This window comes from Entelurus aequoreus, linkage group LG26 (assembly GCF_033978785.1).
Source record: "Entelurus aequoreus isolate RoL-2023_Sb linkage group LG26, RoL_Eaeq_v1.1, whole genome shotgun sequence".
Taxonomy (NCBI): Eukaryota; Metazoa; Chordata; class Actinopteri; order Syngnathiformes; family Syngnathidae; genus Entelurus; species Entelurus aequoreus.
Window position 1 is genome coordinate 37,289,061 of NC_084756.1, and position 20,866 is coordinate 37,309,926.

General features: G+C 37.4%; 1 protein-coding gene across 2 annotated transcripts in view; it reads left to right on the top strand.

Annotated features, from left to right (window-relative positions):
* Positions 1-20,866, top strand: part of mtss1 (MTSS I-BAR domain containing 1) — a 116,868-nt gene that overhangs the window by 34,517 nt on the left and 61,485 nt on the right. For both annotated transcript variants that reach the window (XM_062038085.1, XM_062038086.1), the window contains exons 2-3: positions 905-966; positions 12,468-12,541. In XM_062038085.1, coding sequence (XP_061894069.1) covers positions 905-966; positions 12,468-12,541 — 136 coding nt within the window. The remainder of the gene's footprint in view (positions 1-904; positions 967-12,467; positions 12,542-20,866) is intronic.

Consider the following 20,866-nt stretch of genomic DNA (forward strand, 5'->3'; position numbering starts at 1 on the left):
CTTTTTATGAGCACGCCTGGCTAGCCAAAGAGCAAGGTGCCGCGTTGAGCGGTTTGTTCAGTGATAAAGGTTAAGTCTGTATTATCTTTTCGCCGACTGACCCGCAGCAGGCCCGGTAGTCAGATGAGGCAACCCGGTCTGAGAGTAGACTTATCCAAGACCTCGGCTCAGAGCTCTGGCTCTACAGCCGCCGGTATTGGAGCCTGCAGTGCAAAGCAGCCTTGGATTACATCATCAATCAACCGCTGTGAGACAAACTGGGTTTCACACTCTGAAGGGAGCGTTACGTACCAGGACAACTTCCAGCGCTCTGGACCATTACGGTCTCTCTTCCTGTTCAAAACCTGCTTTCTTTTTCTATGTCGTGAAAGCACTTCAATAGCATGTTTGCAAAGGAATTATTGTTGCATTTGGAAGACATTAGTTGATGCACGGAATAATATTAAACGCTCTGACTTAACTGTTCATCAAAATCATGTGTTGATGAAAGTTATAGGCTACATTACAACCCCCCACCCCATTTATTCGATTAATCCTCTCTGGCTGCAGCTCTAATACCCTGAAGCACAATTCTTCTCACGCTCAGCCTCTCCACATGCAATTGGGACGCTTGTAAAACATTTTTTTTTCATCATCAACCATGTCATATGCTGTTTTTTTCCCCTGATGGCATTATAACATCAGATCAACATCGATGTAATCTGGAGGACTTCAATTAAAATTGTCAGTTATACCTTCTTACTACATTACTGTGACATCCAAAATCTCAGTTGTGCAAATGATATCTAATATCTGCACTAAAACAGCGGGACATGTAAATGTATAGTTGAGGTATACTGCAGTTGCCGATTGGAATATGTCTGATTTCTGAATGTAAACACCGCTGATGTTTGTGTTTCTGCAGGCCAGTTATCCCACGTGGGAGGACTTTGTCTCCAAAGGAGTCAAACTTCAGTCGCAGCTCAGGTAAGGCGATTGGGCACACACACATTCCAACTCAAAATCACAATGGGGTGACAGACAATGTAGTCGCTGATTGGGGCAACCTGCAGCTTGCAAAATGTCTAAATGACAAATTTTTATAAACTTTTTCCTTAACAAGCTGGTCCTCGTCCTAGCGTGGGTCTTAGTAAGCATGCAAGTGGACTCTAATGAGTAGAGATGTCCGATAATATCGGCCTGCCGATATTATCGGCCGATAAATGCTTTAAAATGTAATATTTAAAATGATCGGTATCGTTTTTTTTATTATCGGTATCATTTTTTAATTTTTTTAATTATTTTTTTATTTTTATTAAATCCACATAAAAAACACAAGATACACTTACAATTAGTGCACCAACCCAAAAAACCTCCCTCCCCCATTCACACTCATTCACACAAAAGGGTTGTTTCTTTCTGTTATTAATATTCTGCTTCCTACATTATATATCAATATATATCAATACAGTCTGCAAGGGATACAGTCCGTAAGCACACATGATTGTGCGTGCTGCTGCTCCACTAATAGTACTAACCTTTAACAGTTAATTTTACTCATTTTCATTCATTACTAGTTTCTATGTAACTGTTTTTATATTGTTTTACTTTACTTTTTATACAAGAAAATATTTGTAATTTATTTATCTTATTTTATTTTATAAATTTTTTTAAAAAGTACCTTATCTTCACCATACCTGGTTGTCCAAATTAGGCATAATAATGTGTTAATTCCACGACTGAATATATCGGTATCGGTTGATAACGGTATCGGTAATTAATAGTTGGACAATATCGGAATATCAGATATCGGCAAAAAAGCCATTATCGGACATCCCTACTAATGAGGCAACCCCTGCTGCGCTAACGCACCAAAACTATGTTACCAAATGCAAAAGACAACAGAAAGAAGAGTGAAAATCCCCAGAAAACAAGAGTTAAACGTGAGTCAGGAGCATTAATACAGTTGTTAAAGGGGAACTGCACTTTTTTTGGAATTTTGCCTATCATTCACAATCATTATGAAAGACATATATATATATGTATGTATGTGTATATGTATTTATGTATGTATATATGTATATAGGGACGGCGTGGCGAAGTTGGTAGAGTGGCCGTGCCAGCAATTGGAGGGTTGCTGGTTACTGGGGTTCAATCCCCACCTTCTACCATCCTAGTCACGTCCGTTGTGTCCTTGGGCAAGACACTTCACCCTTGCTCCTGATGGCTGCTGGTTAGCGCCTTGCATGGCAGCTCCCGCCATCAGTGTGTGAATGTGTGTGTGAATGGGTGAATGTGGAAATACTGTCAAAGCGCTTTGAGTACCTTGAAGGTAGAAAAGCGCTATACAAGTATAACCCATTTCATTATGTATTTATTTATATGTATGTGTATATACACGTGCGTATGTGTGTGTGTATATATATACATATATATATATATATATATATATATATATATATATATATATATACACACACACATTTTTCGGAGTATAAGTCGCTCCGGAGTATAAGTCGCACCTTCCGAAAATGCATAATAAAGAAGGAAAAAAACATATATAAGTTGCACTGGAGTATAAGTCGCATTTTTTGGGGAAATGTATTTGATAAAAGCCAACACCAAGAATAGACATTTGAAAGGCAATTTAAAATGTCTAAAGAATAGTGAACAACAGGCTGAATAAGTGTACGTTATATGAGGCATAAATAACCAACTGAGAAGGTGCCTGGTATGTTAACGTAACATATTATGGTAAGAGTCATTCAAATAACTATAACATATAGAACATGCTATACGTTTACCAAACAATCTGTCACTCCTAATCGCTAAATCCCATGAAATCTTATACGTCTAGTCTCTTACGTGAATGAGCTAAATAATATTATTTGATATTTTACGCTAATGTGTTAAGAATTTCACTCAAGTCGCTTCTGAGTATAAGTCGCACCCCCGGCCAAACTATGAAAAAAACTGCCACTTATAGTCCGAAAAATACGGTATATATATATATATATATATATATATATATATATATATATATATATATATATATATATATATGTATATATATATATATATGTATATGTATATATATATATATATATGTATATATATATATATATATATATATATATATATATATATATATATATATATATATATATATATCCATTTTCTACCGCTTGGCCCTTTTGGGGTCGCGGGGGGGTCGCTGGAGCCTATCTTAGCTGCATTCGGGCGGAAGGCGGGGTACACCCTGGACAAGTCGCCACCTCATCACAGGGCCAACACAGATAAACAGACAACATTCACACACTAGGGCCAATTTAGTGTTGCCAATCCACCTATCCCCAGGTGCATGTATATATATATATATATGGAGATAGTTATAAAATAATCTTGCCTTCCTTCATACTTCCCCCAAATGAGCGGTTTGGAATTTGCACAACTTGTGTTGTCACTGTTTCGGAAAAACGTCACCGGATTATGCATATATGGTGTATATGTACCCAGAGTGCTTTGCGCGCAATTGTAGTCCACGCTGCAGTCAATAAGCCGTCTTGTGGGGCAGACTGGGTGGTGCACATGCATCCTCTGCTGTTGCCATTTCAAGTATTGCGATCGCAATACCAAGCAAGAAAATCAGAATTGCAAAAATCTATTTTTTTTTGCAGAACAAAACATAGTTATTGACAGAAGTTCTTCAAATATCAACAATGCAGAATCTGGTTTTTTTGGACTTCAGTGCAAATGTCAGATGTCAACGGGCTTGGTCGCAATACTAAATGTTGAACGAGCAGAAGCCTCTCCTCCCTTCAATTATGAAACGTTGACAGATTGTTGGCCCTTTTAGAGAGAAGTAAACAAACATTTGTTTTACAATGGAATACCTTTAAATATTCATTGAAATAACCCATCCCAAACTGGTTAGATCGCTATAGTCCAACTGCTACAGTAAAAATAATCATACAAAACTCTTGGTGTCGACATAAAAACTGACTACACACACTCGGTGTCATCTGATCTACTTGGCTTAGTTTACAAGACTGATGGGCGTGCATTTCTGTACGCTCTTGCACACACACACACATGCACACACACACATGCACACACTCATACACTCACTCATACACAGACAACAAAGTCAGACAATAGCTCCATTGATGATGATAATGATGTGGCTTCAGAGGGTTTCCAGTTGCACTGCTGAGCTGGCCTTTGAGGGCCACCGGTCTCTCATGTGGCGTTTACCAGTCAGGTGTCCAATAACTGCTTCAGAGGCAGACATAGTTGGGTTTGGGGGTGGGGAAGTCGGATTGTTGGTGGGCTGTGTGTTTATGTCTCGTGCGACTTTCCGTGATTGTGCTGCCGCTGTGTTACAGTCTTGTACTTTTTCCTTGTTACGGAAGCATGTTTGCAAATTTAATGCGGAATGGTATGCTTTTTATGGTCATTGCACAAGTACAAGGACATTTCATTTTCACCACAAACAGACAAACATTGTACAGGAGACAGGACAGGAACGGGGACGGGTTGCCACTTACTGCGCCCAGTAAAAGGTGGGAAAAAGGTAGATGCTGGGGAACGATGAGTGAAAAAAAAATCGAACTCAGACTGGGCTCCTGAGGGCGCACAGATTGGGGCCGAGAAAAAAAAAGTTGGTAGCCCAATAGCACACACAAACATTTTATGCAGAAACTACGAGACTTGCAACAGGAGTGGAGTTAAGCTGCCAGCCTCTAGGGGCACTGTTGCGTTGTCCGTTATATCATGTGGGATGAAGCGTGGGTAGGGGGTATGTGTGCCTATGTAGCCATGGTCCATGGTGTGTGTGTTAAGTCTGTATAGGCCTTAGAGTCAGCGGTGTCAAAGGAACAGAGTTTATCTTTCCATGTGTTGACAGGAATGAGTTTGTTTTGTCTTCGCTGCACCGTTCTTGAGGGGAATCTTGAAGCGACGACTTTGCCAAGTCGCAGCAAGGGAAAACAATCAAAACTAGAATGGTTGTTTGAGAGCAAGAACCATTTTTAAACTTTTTGACTCTTAATTGTCTTCATTCTGGTCCTCAAATTAATCCTTTAAGGCAGACGGTCCGATGTTGTCCAAAATCACAAAAGAGGGCATCCACAGTTCTGCCCGCATCCTCCAATCATTTGTGGCAGCTTTGGGGTAACTTGAGTGGCTGCCAGCATTTTCCAATACGTCTATGCTGGGCATCGCTTACTCCAATCTGCAGAAGTCCTGTTATCATGATTCTAAATGGGTGGATATCTTCAACATCCTTGACTGAAAGGGTCGCCAGGCACGCGGCACTCCGCTTCTCCCTAAAGTCCGTAGTGTGTCCAGCATCAACCGTTCAGACAGGTTCCCTTGAACCCGAGATCTTGTCAACTATTTTTGAGATGCAAGTTGATCAATTCCATTGTTTAGATTTGGAGAGCAGTGCAAAAAGAAGCAACAAGAAAGTTAAGGCAAAACAAAACCAAGAAGCAAGCAGGGCTGACACGGAGAGGGGAGGGAGTGCGACCGTCCTTGCCAAGAGCCAAGAAAGTATGCTATTATTAGTTTTGAGCCTGCTTAACACGCTACATGAAGGAGCAGAACATTTATACTTGAAAAGGAGTAGGACGAAGCAGAGCTTCGATGCATCATTGGTTCACTTTTTATGTTCAAGTGTCAGCATGCTCTACTAGGGAGAAAAAAGAATAGGGATTGTAATAATTTCAGTGATATATGTGGTTTAGACATGTGTAAACCACATATATCACTGAAATTAGGTTTCCTCTCTCTCTGCGGTGCGATTAAAATTAAACTTTATAAAAATGTGTTTTTAAAATGTAGAAAAAAGGCATAAGATGCATAGGTTTAAATAAATAAATATACACTGATATCAATCAATCAATCAATCAATCAATGTTTACTGTTTATATAGCCCTAAATCACGAGTGTCTCAAAGGGCTGCACAAGCCACAAGGACATCCTCGGCTCAGATCCCACATCAGGGCAAGAAAAAACTCAACACAATGAGAAACCTTGGAGGGGACCGCAGATGTGGGACCCCCCCGGGCGACTGGTGCAATGGACGTCGAGTGGATCTAACATAATATTGTGAGACTCTAGTCCATAGTGGATCTAACATAATAGTGAGAGTCCAGTCCATACTGAATCTAACATAATAGTGAGAGTCCAGTCCATAGTGGATCTAACATAATATTCTGAGAGTTAAGTCCATAGTGGATCTAACATAATAGTGTGAGAGTCCAGTCCATAGTGGATCTAACATAATAGTGTGAGAGTCCAGTCCATAGTGGATCTAACATAATTGTGAGAGTCCAGTCCATAGTGGATCTAACATAATATTGTGAGAGTCCAGTCCATAGTGGATCTAACATAATAGTGAGAGTCCAGTCCATAGTGGATCTAACATAATAGTGTGAGAGTCCAGTCCATAGTGGATCTAGCATAATATTGTGAAAGTCCAGTCCGTAGTGGATCTAACATAATAGTGAGAGTCCAGTCCATAGTGGATCTAACATAATAGTGAGAGTCCAGTCCATATTGGATCTAACATAATAGTGTGAGAGTCCAGTCCATAGTGAATCTAACATAATAGTGTGAGAGTCCAGTCCATAGTTGATCTAGCATAATATTGTGAAAGTCCAGTCCATAGTGGATCTAACATAATATTGTGAGAGTTCAGTCCATAGTGGATCTAACATAATAGTGAGAGTCCAGTCCATAGTGGATCTAACACCGAACCTGTGCCCCCCCTCCACGAGGGAGAGGGGGGCAGAGCAGAAAAGAAAAGAAACGGCAGATCAACTGGTCTAAAAGGGGGTCTATTTAAAGGCTAGAGTATACAAATGAGTTTTAAGATGGGACTTAAATGCTTCTACAGAGGTAGCATCTCTAACTGTTACCGGGAGGGCATTCCAGAGTACTGGAGCCCGAATAGAAAACGCTTTTTTGGGGCTCTGGGAATCACTAATAAGCCGGAGTTCTTTGAACACAGATTTTATTTCTCCAGCAGTTTGTTGGAGGGATTTTACAAGGCGTACATGTTCCAGTTTGTTGGCCAGAGAACGAAGGTTGGCCAGGATGATACATTGAATAGCAGGCTTTTATGGACTAGCACTATAGCCTAGCTAGGATGTCCCTAAGCTAGCCCCGCCTCAGCTACCTCTCACACCTTCCCCTGGGATTGCAGTGCAGTGGTGCGGCTGAGGTGGGCCGGAAGAGGATTCTGTTGTTCCCTGGCGTCCTTGCATGTTAACGTTTATAAAGAGCTGCTGACAATGTCACTGAACAGAAACTTGTGAGAGTACAGTGGAGCCTCGATTTGAGAACCCCTCTATTTGCGGACATTTCAGTTCACAAATTGCGCCAAATATGCCCCTTTTTGAAAACCAAGTCTCTGTGTACGAACGCTTCATTTTGTGTCCCGCTGGCAGCCATTTTGTGCTTGCTCATATTAAAGACATTGAGGCAGCTGGCTCCGTACCGCAGCAGATTTTTAATTGTGATGGGAATGGACTTTTCTGGATAAAGATGCCAAAGTAGACTTATTTCACTAGCTCTTGTTCAGCGGCGTCTCTGTCTGCTCCTTTCTCTCCTTTGCCAGTGTCAATGTAATGTCAGTGGATTTTACTTTTTAAAATGTTTGTTGTAGCAATATGGTTGTTAAAGGTAAGGATTTTCGTGATTACTGATCATTTGTAGGGGCACCAAAGGGACCCCTGTGTGTGCGCCTGTTGGCGGCTCAGCGCATGCAGCACAGTTCAGCTTGTGGTATTTGTTGTTTTGGCTTGTTAATAAAGAGAAACTCGATCCGTATGTTTGTTTGATAGACAGTTCTGTACAGCACTTAGCATTGTGTAACTTCAATGTGTACAAAATGTACTAAAATAGTGACTTTTGTTGAGACTGGTACCCATTATTTGTATATACATTGTTTCTTATGAAGAACTATGCTTCACTATACAAACTTTAGGTTATATGCAAAGGCAGACTGTCCATCTTTGTCAGTTCGCAGGTTTTCTCAATGGATGTTTTTTTATATATAAATCATTTCTTGGTCTGGTTACCCCTTATTTGTGTTTTTCTATGTGGAGATTCCACTCGCTACAGCTTAAGGTCGCAGAACATATTTAGCACATTTGTTCCTAGAGCAAACCTTGGAAGAAAAGCTTTCAGATATGCTGCTCCATGGTCACGGAATAACTTACGGAAGGTTACCTGAGCTGATCTCTTTGGGGGAATTTCAGGCCATTTTGAAGGATCGAGAAACTGTTTCTATGGGGCATTGTACTTGTTTTTAAGTTGTTTTTACTTAAACATTTTATACATTGTTTTGACCTATCACATGTTTTTATGTTATCATACAGTATGTCAGTCATTATTTTTATTGTTCTTATACAGTACAGGCCAAAAGTTTGGACACACTTTCTCATTTCAATGTGTTTTCTTTATTTTCATGACTATTTACATTGTAGATCAGGGGTCACCAACCTTTTTGAAACCAAGAGCTACTTCTTGGGTAGTGATTAATGCGAAGGGCTACCAGTTTGATACACACTTAAATAAATTGCCAGAAATAGCCAATTTGCTCAATTTACCTTTAACTCTATGTTATTATTAATAATGAATGATATTTACACTTAATTGAACGGTTTAAAAGAGGAGAAAACACGAAAAAAATGACAATTACATTTTGAAACATAGTTTATCTTCAATTTCGACTCTTTAAAATTCAAAATTCAACCGAAAAAAGAAGAGAAAAACTAGCTAATTCGGATCTTTTTGAAAAAATTCAAAAAATAATTTATGGAACATCATTAGTAATTTTTCCTGATTAAGATTAATTTTAGAATTTTGATGATATGTTTTGAATAGGTTAAAATCCAATCTACACTTTTTTTAGAATATATAACAATTTGGACCAAGCTATATTTCTAACAAAGACAAATTATTATTTCTTCTAGATTTTCCAGAACAAAAATTTTAAAAGAAATTCAAAAGACTTTGAAATAAGATTTAAATTTGATTCTACAGATTTTCTAGATTTGCCAAAATATTTTTTTTTAATTTTAATCATAATAAGTTTGAAGAAATATTTCACAAATATTCTTCGTCAAAAAAACAGAAGCTAAAATGAAAAATTAAATTAAAATGTATTTATTATTCTTTACAATAAAAAAAATAAATTTACTTGAACATTAATTTAAATTGTCAGGAAAGAAGAGGAAGGAATTTAACAGGTGAAAAGGTATATGTGTTTAAAAATCCTAAAATCCTTTTTAAGGTTGTATTTTTTCTCTAAAATTGTCTTTCTGAAAGTTATAAGAGGCAAAGTAAAAAAATTAATGAATTTATTTAAACAAAAGAAGACCAAGTCTTTAAAATATTTTCTTGGATTTTCAAATTCTATTTGAGTTTTGTCTCTCTTAGAATTAAAAATGTTGGGCAAAGCGAGACCAGCTTGCTAGTAAATAAATACAATTTTAAAAATAGAGGCAGCTCACTAGTAAGTGCTGCTATTTGAGCTATTTTTAGAACAGGCCGGCGGGCTACTCATCTGGTCCTTACAGGCTACCTGGTGCCCGTGGGCACCGCGTTGGTGACCCCTGTTGTAGATTGTCACTGAAGGCATCAAATCTATGACACCATTTCAGGTGACTACCTCTTGAAGCTCATGGAGAGAATGCCAAGAGTGTGCAATGCCGTAATCAGAGCAAAGGGTGGCTATTTTGAAGAAACTAGTTATTTCACCTTTTTTTGTTCAGTACATAACTCCACATGTGTTCATTCATAGTTTTGATGTGACAATCTACAATGTAAATAGTCATGAAAATAAAGAAAAGGCATTGAATGAGAAGGTGTGTCCAAACTTTTGGCCCGTACTGTATGTATTTCTGTAACTTTGTGTTGCTGCCCTCTTGGCCAGGTCACTCTTGGGAAAGAGACTTTAATCTCAATGAGTTTTTCACCTAAATAAAGGATATTGTATGACTGATATTACTTATCTCTAAAACTAATACCTAATACTTAAATATAGGGCTAAATTGGCTTCACATCCCTGTTCTGATCCCTGCGTGCTAAGAAGCAGCTTTACAATGCCATGTACCGTGCAAAGTTGTAATGACAAGCTGCATTCATAGAAAGTGTTCATGAATGAAGGCGTTACAGTTGGCACTGAATCCAATTGTCTAAATCTATTAGTGGTGGGCCGCCTCAAATAAATGAAAGCGTGGAAAAAAACTGATGGCAAGGAGGAAGTGTCGGCCGTCATGCAAACGACAGTGCAGCTTGAGTCTTTGAGTAAGAGGCCAGCATTTGTTTGTGACTGGGCTGCAACTAACGATTATTTTGATAGTCGATTTGTCAACGATTATATGGTAAATGAGTTATAAATGTATAGCGTTTTTCCACCTTCAAGGTGCTCAAAGCGCTTTGACACAACTTCCACATTCACACACTGCAAAGCCCTAACCACCATCAGGAGCAAGGGTGAAGTGTCTTGCACAAGGACACAACGGGTGTGACTAGAATGACGGAAGCCGGGGATCGGACCCGGAACCCTCAGGTTATTGTCATGGCCGCTCTATCAACCGAGACACGCCGTCCCCATCTTAACGATTAGTTGACTAATCGGAGAATTATTATTACATTTTTCCATGGATGTCTAAATGCAGCTTAAGTTATTTTAGGCGTGTGCTTAGGAACAATGGAGATGACTAATACATTCATAAATATTTATTTATACTGTAACTGTGCTGCTCATTTTGCTGTTACAAAAATTAGAATGACTAATCAAATGTTGTCCATTTAAAAGAAAGGAAAGGCAAAGTGCTAAAAAAAAACTATTAACCTTGTTTAAAGGCCTACTGAAATGAATTTTTTTTTAATTTAAAAGGGGATAGCAGATCCATTCTATGTGTCATACTTGATCATTTCGCGATATTGCCGTATTTTTGCTGAAAGGATTTAGTAGAGAACATCGACGATAAAGTTCGCAACTTTTGGTCGCTGATAAAAAAAGCCTTGCCTGTACCGGAAGTAGCGTGACGTCAACGGTTAAAAGGCTTCTCACATTTCCCCGTTGTTTACAATGCAGCGAGAGCGATTCGGACCGAGAAAGCGACGATTACCCCATTAATTTGAGCGAGGATGATAGATTTGTGGATGAGGAACGTGAGAGTGAAGGACTAGAGTGCAGTGCAGGACGTATCTTTTTTCGCTCTGACCGTAACTTAGGTACAAGCTGGCTCATTGGATTCCACACTTTCTCCTTTTTCTATTGTGGATCACGGATTTGTATTTTAAACCACCTCGGATACTATATCATCTTGAAAATGAGAGTCGAGAACGTGAAATGGACATTCACAGTGACTTTTATCTCCACGCCAATACATCGGCGAAGCTCTTTAGCTACGGAGCTAACGTGATAGCATCGGGCTTAAATGCAGATAGAAACAAAAGAAATAAACCCCTGACTGGAAGGATAGACAGAAAATCAACAATACTATTAAACCGTGGACATGTAACTACACGGTTAATGCTTTCCAGCCTGGCGAAGCTTAACAATGCTGTTGCTAACGACGCCATTGAAGCTAACTTAGCTACAGGACCTCGTCAGAGCTATGATAAAAACATTAGCGCTCCACCTACGCCAGCCCTCATCTGCTCATCAACACCCGTGCTCACCTGCGTTCCAGCGATCGACGGAGCGACGAAGGACTTCACCCGATCATAGATGCGGTCGGCAGCTAGCGTCGGATAGCGCGTCTGCTATCCATCTCAAAGTCCTCCTGGTTGTGTTGCTGTAGTCCGCCGCTAACACACCGATCCCACCTACAGCTTTCTTCTTTGCAGTCTTCATTGTTCATTAAACAAATTGCAATAGATTCACCAACACAGATGTCCAGAATACTGTGGAATTTTGAGATGAAAACCGAGCTTTTTGTATTGGATCCAATGGTGTCCGAATACTTCCGTTTCAACGATTGACGTCACGAGCATACGTCATCATACATAGACGTTTTCAACCGGAAGTTTCCCGGGAAATTTAAAATGTCACTTTATAAGTTAACCCGGCCGTATTGGCATGTGTTGCAATGTTAAGATTTCATCATTGTTATATAAACTATCAGACTGCGTGGTCGCTAGTAGTGGCTTTCAGTAGGCCTTTAAGTATAAAAAAAAAGGTTGAAATAGCAGCAATAAAAACAAACAACAAAACACAAAATCTAATTTCCTCAAAAGGAAAGAAGCATTTAGTGATGTTTAAAAAGCCGCACACTGGAATATTGACTATTGATTAACTATTGGCCGTTTTAGCACTCTAATAGACTCAATGTGTAGAAGCCCTAATTTGTGATACAGCTCGTTACCTAAAATACGACAAATCATCTTTTACAACTCAGACCAAAGTTTCTGAGAATTAAAATTTGTGATTTTAACATGTGTTTTTCCTGTCTTTGGTTCAGGACGACAATCCTGGTGACAGGAGCCTTCCTGGATGCCTTTCAGAAGGTGGCCGACATGGCGATGGGAGCCAGAGGTAAAGACAACCGCACCTCTCTGCACGTGTGTGATTGTTTCATGCCAACACCACGTCCTTACTGTCAGCTTCAATAGTTGCAACATACGTTTGGCCTCCTCGGTGGTGTTCTTTTCTGTGTTGACCCTTTGTGAGGGCATCTGAGATCCAGTTCGCCCCAGAGTTCTGGATGAAGAAGCCCTGCAGAAAAGCTCTTATCATTTACGTGTGCGTATCAATGTACAGCAGCACATGGCGCTCAGAGCTGCAGTCTCTCTGGGAATGTAAGACTGTTGCTATGATTATGTAAGAGCTGCTGGTGACTAGTGTATGACAGGGCAGGGAATCATGGCCGCTCCTTTTCTTGGTAGCAACAGACGTGCTCTATCATGCCTGAATGTTCACGCTTGTCATAGGGGAAGAAGCAGTTGATTGACAGACAGGAAATGATCTCTCCCCGCGAAATGTGACGAGTTGTCCTTGGGCTCGATCTTATTTGTCGTAATTCTGCCAAGAAAGTCCGTGGTGGCGTTAGCATGATCTTCTAGCTGTGAGGGATAGATAATAGGGATTATAATGTAGGGCTGGGCAGATAAAACCGTATCAATATATATCACAAAAGACATGTAATCATATCAATATAAAATGTTTGATAAATACAGTCGTGGTCAAAAGTGTACATACACTTGTAAAGAACATAATGTCATGGCTGTCTTGAGTTTCCAATCATTTCTACAACTCTTATTTTTTTGTGATAGAGTGATTGGAGCACATACCGTATTTTTGGGACTATAAGTCGCAGTTTTTTTCATAGATTTGGCCGGGGGTGCGACTTATACTCAGGAGCGACTTATGTGTGAAATGATTAACACATTACCGTAGATCAGGGGTCACCAACCTTTTTGAAAGCAAGAGCTACTTCTTGGGTAGTGATTAATGCGAAGGGCTACCAGTTTGATACACACTTAAATAAATTGCCAGAAATAGCCAATTTGCTCAATTGACCTTTAACTCTATGTTATTATTAATAATTAATGATATTTACACTTAATTGAACGGTTTAAAAGAGGAGAAAACACAAAAAAAAATTACAATTAAATTTTGAAACATAGTTTATCTTCAATTTCGACTCTTTAAAATTCAAAATTCAACCGAAAAAAAGAAGAGAAAAACTTAAAAAAAGAATTTATGGAACATCATTAGTAATTTTTCCTGATTAAGATTAATTTTAGAATTTTGATGACATGTTTTAAATAGGTTAAAATCCAATCTACACTTTGTTAGAATATATAACAAATTGGACCAAACTATATTTCTAACAAAGACAAATCATTATTTCTTCTAGATTTTCCAGAACAAACATTTTAAAATAAATTCAAAAGACTTTGAAATAAGATTTAAATTTGATTCTACAGATTTTCTACATTTGCCAGAATAATTTTTTGGAATTTTAATCATAATACGTTTGAAGAAATATTTCACAAATATTCTTCGTCGAAAAAACAGAAGCTAAAATGAAGAATTAAATTAAAATGTATGTATTATTCTTTACAATAAAAAAAAAATTACTTGAACATTGATTTAAATTGTCAGGAAAGAAGAGGAAGGAATTTAAAAGGTAAAAAGGTATATGTGTTTAAAAATCCTAAAATCATTTTTAAGGTTGTATTTTTTCTCTAAAATTGTCTTTCTGAAAGTTATAAGAAGCAAAGTAAAAAAATGAATGAATTTATTTAAACAAGTGAAGACCAAGTCTTTAAAATATTTTCTTGGATTTTCAAATTGTATTTGAGTTTTGTCTCTCTTAGAATTAAAAATGTTAGGCAAAGCGAGACCAGCTTGCTAGTAAATAAATAAAATTTAAAAAATAGATGCAGCTCACTGGTAAGTGCTGCTATTTGAACTATTTTTAGAACAGGCCGGCGGGCTACTCATCTGGTCCTTACGGGCTACCTGGTGCCCGCGGGCACCGCGTTGGTGACCCCTGCCGTAGAATATCAAATAATATTATTTAGCTCATTCACGTAAGAGACTAGACGTATAAGATTTCATGGGATTTAGCGGTTAGGAGTGACAGATTGTTTGGTAAACGTATAGCATGTTCTATATGTTATAGTTATTTGAATGACTCTTACCATAATATGTTACGTTAACATACCAGGCACCTTCTCAGTTGGTTATTTATGCCTCATATAACGTACACTTATTCAGCCTGTTGTTCACTATTCTTTATTTATTTGAAATTGCCTTTCAAATGTCTATTCTTGGTGTTGGCTTTTATCAAAAAACATTTCCCCCAAAAATGCGACTTATACTCCAGTGCGACTTATATATGTTTTTTTTCCTTCTTTATTATGCATTTTCGGCCGGTGCGACTTATACTCTGGAGTGACTTATACTCTGAAAAATACGGTACTTGTTGGTCACAAAAAACATTCATGAAGTTTTCTTCTTTTATGAATTTATTATGGCTCTACTGAAAATGTGAGGGTCAAAAGTATACATACAGCAATGTTAATATTTGCTTACATGTCCCTTGGCAAGTTTACCTGCAATAAGGCACTTTTGGTCGCCATCCACAAGCTTCTGCTTGCATTTTTGACCACTCCTCTTGACAAAATTGGTGCAGTTCAGCTAAATTTGTTGGTTTTCTGACATGGACTTGTTTCTTCAGCATTGTCCACACGTTTAAGTCAGGCCATTCTAAAACCTTCATTCTAGCCTGATTTAGCCATTCCTTTACCACTTTTGAGGTGTGTTTGGGGTCATTGTCCTGTTGGAACACCCAACTGCGCCCAAGACCCAACCTCCGGGCTGATGATTTTAGCTTGTCCTGAAGAATTTGGAGGTAATCCTCCTTTTTCATTGTCCCATTTACTCTCTGTAAAGCACCAGTTCCATTGGCAGCAAAACAGGCCCAGAGCATAATACTACCACCACCATGCTTGACGGTAGGGATGGTGTTCCTGGGATTAAAGGCCTCACCTTTTCTCCTCCAAACATACTGCTGGGTATTGTGGCCAAACAGCTCCATTTTTGTTTCATCTGACATCACATGGACAAAGATAAGACCTTCTGGAGGAAAGTGCTGCCAATGAAAGTGGTGCTTTACAGAGAGTAAATGTCATATTAATATAAAATGTTCGATAAATGTCTTTTTTGGTCTGAAAAAAACGTAGACAATAAAGCATGGTTGGTTGCATGAACAAAAGGACTCGCGGTCTGGTAAGCGGGCCAAACAGGAAGTGGTCGTGAAATAGGAGGGACACACTAAACAGCCAATCGCGTAACAGTATCAACCATCACTTTTGATTGCACCTTGTCGCTGGCGATTTTCTGTACATAGCGGAATTAATTAAAAATGAATGCTGCAGAGAGCGAAGAAATAGTGAATAAAACAGGAAGTCACCTCCACAGTGCGGCAGTTTTTTGGATGTTTTTAAAAGGGACCATCGTCCTTCTCCACGCTCATCTCTTTTTTATCAACACACGTCCATTTTGTTACACTTTATTAGGCATTTCTTACATATTTTTTCATTTTTTTTTACCTTAAAGAGGTTATTGTTGAGTGTTAATTTTAGAATTTTGTTTACATTGACCGATTGTTTTCCATGCTTGTATTGATATTTAATTTACTTTCTGCCTTGATAGCTGTGGGGTTTATATTCAGAGGAAGGTTACATTTGAAGTAAAAATGTTAATCATATTTTTCTCCCGGTCCATATTTCCATAGGTCATAGAAAATATCAATTATCGATACCGACCATTATAAAAAACTTACATCATGGTTAGGGCTGCAACTAATAACTCATTTGATAATCGATTAATCTGTCGACTATTACTTCGATTAATCGATTAATATTCGGATAAAAGAGACAAACTACATTTCTATCCTTTCCAGTATTTTATTGGGGGGAAAAAACAGCATACTGGCACCATACTTATTTTGATTATTGTTTCTCAGTTGTTTGTAAATGTTGCAGTTTATAAATAAAGGTTTATAAAAAAATAAAATAAATAAAAATAAAATTAAGTATTCTCTGCGCATGCGCATAGCATAGATCCAACGAATCGATGACTAAATTAATCGCCAACTATTTTTATAATCGATTTTAATCGATTTAATCGATTAGTTTTTGCAGCCCTAATCATGATACAGTTTTCAGCCATATTCCCCAGCCCTAAAGCAACGCTATTAGAAAGGTATTTCAGAGTCTTCTGAATAATATCGTGAAGTGTGACGGTATCAAAAGAAAACTTAGTGAGTGTCACTTTTTCTGGCGTTTTAGCACTGGGGGCGTCTGTAAATAAACTACATCTCCCAGAATCCTCTGCACAGCGTGGGAATGGCAAGGTGGGCGCGTGGAACGCCGTATAGGAAGTGAAGTTTGTTCGTACTTGTCATGGATAAAATAATTTGTTTTTTTGGACATTAAATCTGTCCGTAACGGTTTGAGTTATGCTGCTAATAAACAAGCCCAGGCCAAAACATAACCTCTTTGGCGGAGGTAAGAAAGTCTGTGTTCTGCCAAGCGACACGCGCACCACTTTTGTTTCGAGCGTTTCCAAGGCGAAACAGAGCCACGGTGGAAAATTATCCCCAAAACAACGTTCAGCGCGAGAAATACGAGTAAGCTAAAAAGCTACTTAATGCAGTCTCAATGAGTTTACATTATCAAAAGTTATATTATTAATAGGGATGTCCGATAATGGCTTTTTGCCGATATCCGATATGCCGATATTGTCCAACTCTTTAATTACCGATACCGATATCAACCGATACCGATATCAACCGATATATACAGTCGTGGAATTAACACATTATTATGCCTAATTTGGACAACCAGGTATGGTGAAGATAAGGTACTTTTTAAAAAAATTAATCAAATAAAATAAGATAAATAAATTAAAAACATTTTCTTGAATAAAAAAGAAAGTAAAACAATATAAAAACGGTTACATAGAAACTAGTAATTAATGAAATTTTGTAAAATTAACTGTTAAAGGTTAGTATTATTAGTGGAGCAGCAGCACGCACAATCATGTGTGCTTATGGACTGTATCCCTTGCAGACTGTATTGATATATATTGATATATAATGTAGGAAGCAGAATATTAATAACAGAAAGAAACAACCCTTTTGTGTGAATGAGTGTAAATGGGGGAGGGAGGTTTTTTGGGTTGGTGCACTAATTGTAAGTGTATCTTGTGTTTTTTATGTGGATTTAATAAAAAAAAACAAACGGAAAAAAACAAAAAAAAACGATACTGATAATAAAAAAACCGATACCGATAATTTCCGATATTACATTTTAACGCATTTATCGGCCGATAATATCGGCAGACCGATATTATCGGACATCTCTAATTATTAAGTTTACTTTTTGAGGAACAACATTTTGCAGACTGATATAAAAAATGGCTGCTGTAGAGGACATTGCATCCCATAACGTAAAAGTTGAAAGGCACTAAAGTGAACATTATTGTTCACACCGGATGTTTACATTGTCACTTTAAAGACATCAATTTTACATATTTGCCTGAAACAGATGTTCCTCCACCATTTTTGCACTTAGAAATACTTGTTAGCAGTAAACAAAATATGATTAGAACATTTTAGCATTATGTTTGTGTTCACTTGTGTTTTTATCCTAAATATTCCTGCCATTTTACACACTGGCATTCTTACCAAGCTTTTTTGTTTTGGACCTACCGCAATAATATCGCACCGTGGCCTTAATACTGTGATATCGTATCTTAAGATTTAATACCCTAACATCCCTAATAAATAACAGGATATTTCAAGGGGTCATAAATATCTTGAACAATGAACAGTGGAGGCTTTTTTTAATTGCAAATGTTCACGCGAACACATTGACTTCAGGCACTTTCAGGTCACATTGCAGTTTGCACAACACTGGAGCACTTTCTGAAGAGATGTGGTCGCCACTAAGTTTCACATCACAAGACGAATTCAGCCAACCCAAGGAAAATATGAAAGTAACCAAGATACTGAAAGTGCAAATTAAACAATAAAATGCCTGACTCGATACTGCAGAAGTGCAAAGACGGGGTTTTCTTTATTTTCATGACTATTTACATTGTCACGGCGGGAAGCGAGGGAAAATGACGTTAAACCAAGCGCTTGGCTCCGTTTAATCCGAGGGGAAATCTCCGGAGCAAAGTCTGTGTAGTTAGTCCGCCATGATTATCAAGCCAAACGACGCTAGTGCGCATGCGCCTGACTTCGTGTTGTCTAAAATGCATTAATAAATTATGTTTTTTTGGTAATGAAAAAATTAGACGGTATTACTAACCGTCGGGAATTTTATCACAAATTACATTATACCGTTTATTGTTACATCCCTCGTCCATTAACAAGTAAAAAGTCAAGGGCGGTCACGGCATGTTCGTGCCGCCGATGTTGGTCAATATTTGAGAGCGTTACGGTAAATGACGAAGGCGGTCGTGGCTTTTGCTGCGGTTGCCGTGTGTGTGTGTGTGTATATGTATATATATATATATATATATATATATATATATATATATATATATATATATATATATATATATATATATATATATATATATATATATATATATATATATATATATATATATATATATATATATATACATATATATATATATATGTATATATATATATATATATATATATATATATATATATATATATATATACATATATATATATATATGTATATATATATATATATATATATGTATATATATATATATATGTATACGTATATATATATATATGTATACGTATATATATATATATGTATACATATATATATATATATATGTATACATATATATATATATGTATACATATATATATATATATGTATACATATATATATATATATGTATACATATATATATATATATGTATACATATATATATACATATATGTATACATATATATATACATATATACATATACATATATACATATATACATATACATATATACATATATATATATATACATATATACATATATACATATATACATATATATATATATATATATATATATATATACATATATATATATATATATACATATATATATATATATATATATATATATATATATATATATATATATATATATATATATATATATATATATATATATATATATATATATATATATATATATATATATATATATATATTACTCAACAATCTTTTTTTATCCAAACACATTACAGCAAGCTTAAATGCCAACATGGACACAAGCACAAAGGTTTTATTGGCAGGCAGGATGAAGCAGCGCTTTTATTGTGAAGACAGGAACTGTGCAGTCGGTCTTTAGAGTTTTGACGGCATGTACGGCGCGGGAGTCTGTTAAAATAAAAAGTGTTTCTCGCCTTCCTGTCGGTCATTTTTTCTTAATAATGATCTGGCAGCAGCCAGCGTTATATCACAAGACCCTCGGGTGCCGTGAATGTCAATCAAGTGACCAAAGTGACATCTGGGTTAGGTCTATTTTTTTACTCCCTGGCTGGCGATGGACTGACACACCCTCCGCCATCGACCGGTAGCTCGCGATGGACGTAATGGGCACCCCTGATGTAGGTGGCTAACCGCTGTCTTTCTGCCCCCCTCCCAACGTGTCTGGTAAGACATTGTGTAGCAACACGGGGGTACAGATTTTCTCTAGCTGCCTCTGTCAGATGGATTTGGATTGATTATACAGTCAAGGCAAGTAAACATGGCTGTAGGGTCCAATAAACAACATTGGCACAATGAAGTTCAGTGCTCTTTAAACAAAATCAGCCCGTTGACATGAAGGTCATCGCCCTCAAAAGTGGTCCGCACAGTTCAGTCCACCGCCATGGACGTTGTGTGCTAATACTGATCTGGTTTAGCGCCGCTCGGAAATAGAACCATCGCCATCTGTTGACAGTTATTAAGTGTTAGTTGACATAATGGGGCCTTTACACATGTATACATGTTGACCAAGCACATTCCCCCACCTGTGTGTGTGTGTTCTTGTATTTATACCCTTCCTGAGACACGAAGAAGGAAAAGTATCTTCCATATGAGGAGGTGTGAACAAGTGATGACATAAATCATGGTCCCAATAACATTGCATCTAATAGACAATGTCTCATTTGTGGTGACATCTATCTAAATGAGGGTGGTCACAAAAAGGAGGGATTTTTCAAATTGACTGTGTGTCGCTTTTAAAAGTGCTCCCCTTCTGGTCAACATATGAAATAACAAGTGTGTGTAAGAAATTGAAATGTGCCCCCTTTGGCCAAAATTAATTTTAAAAAAATGTATATAGAGACATACTGTAATAACTT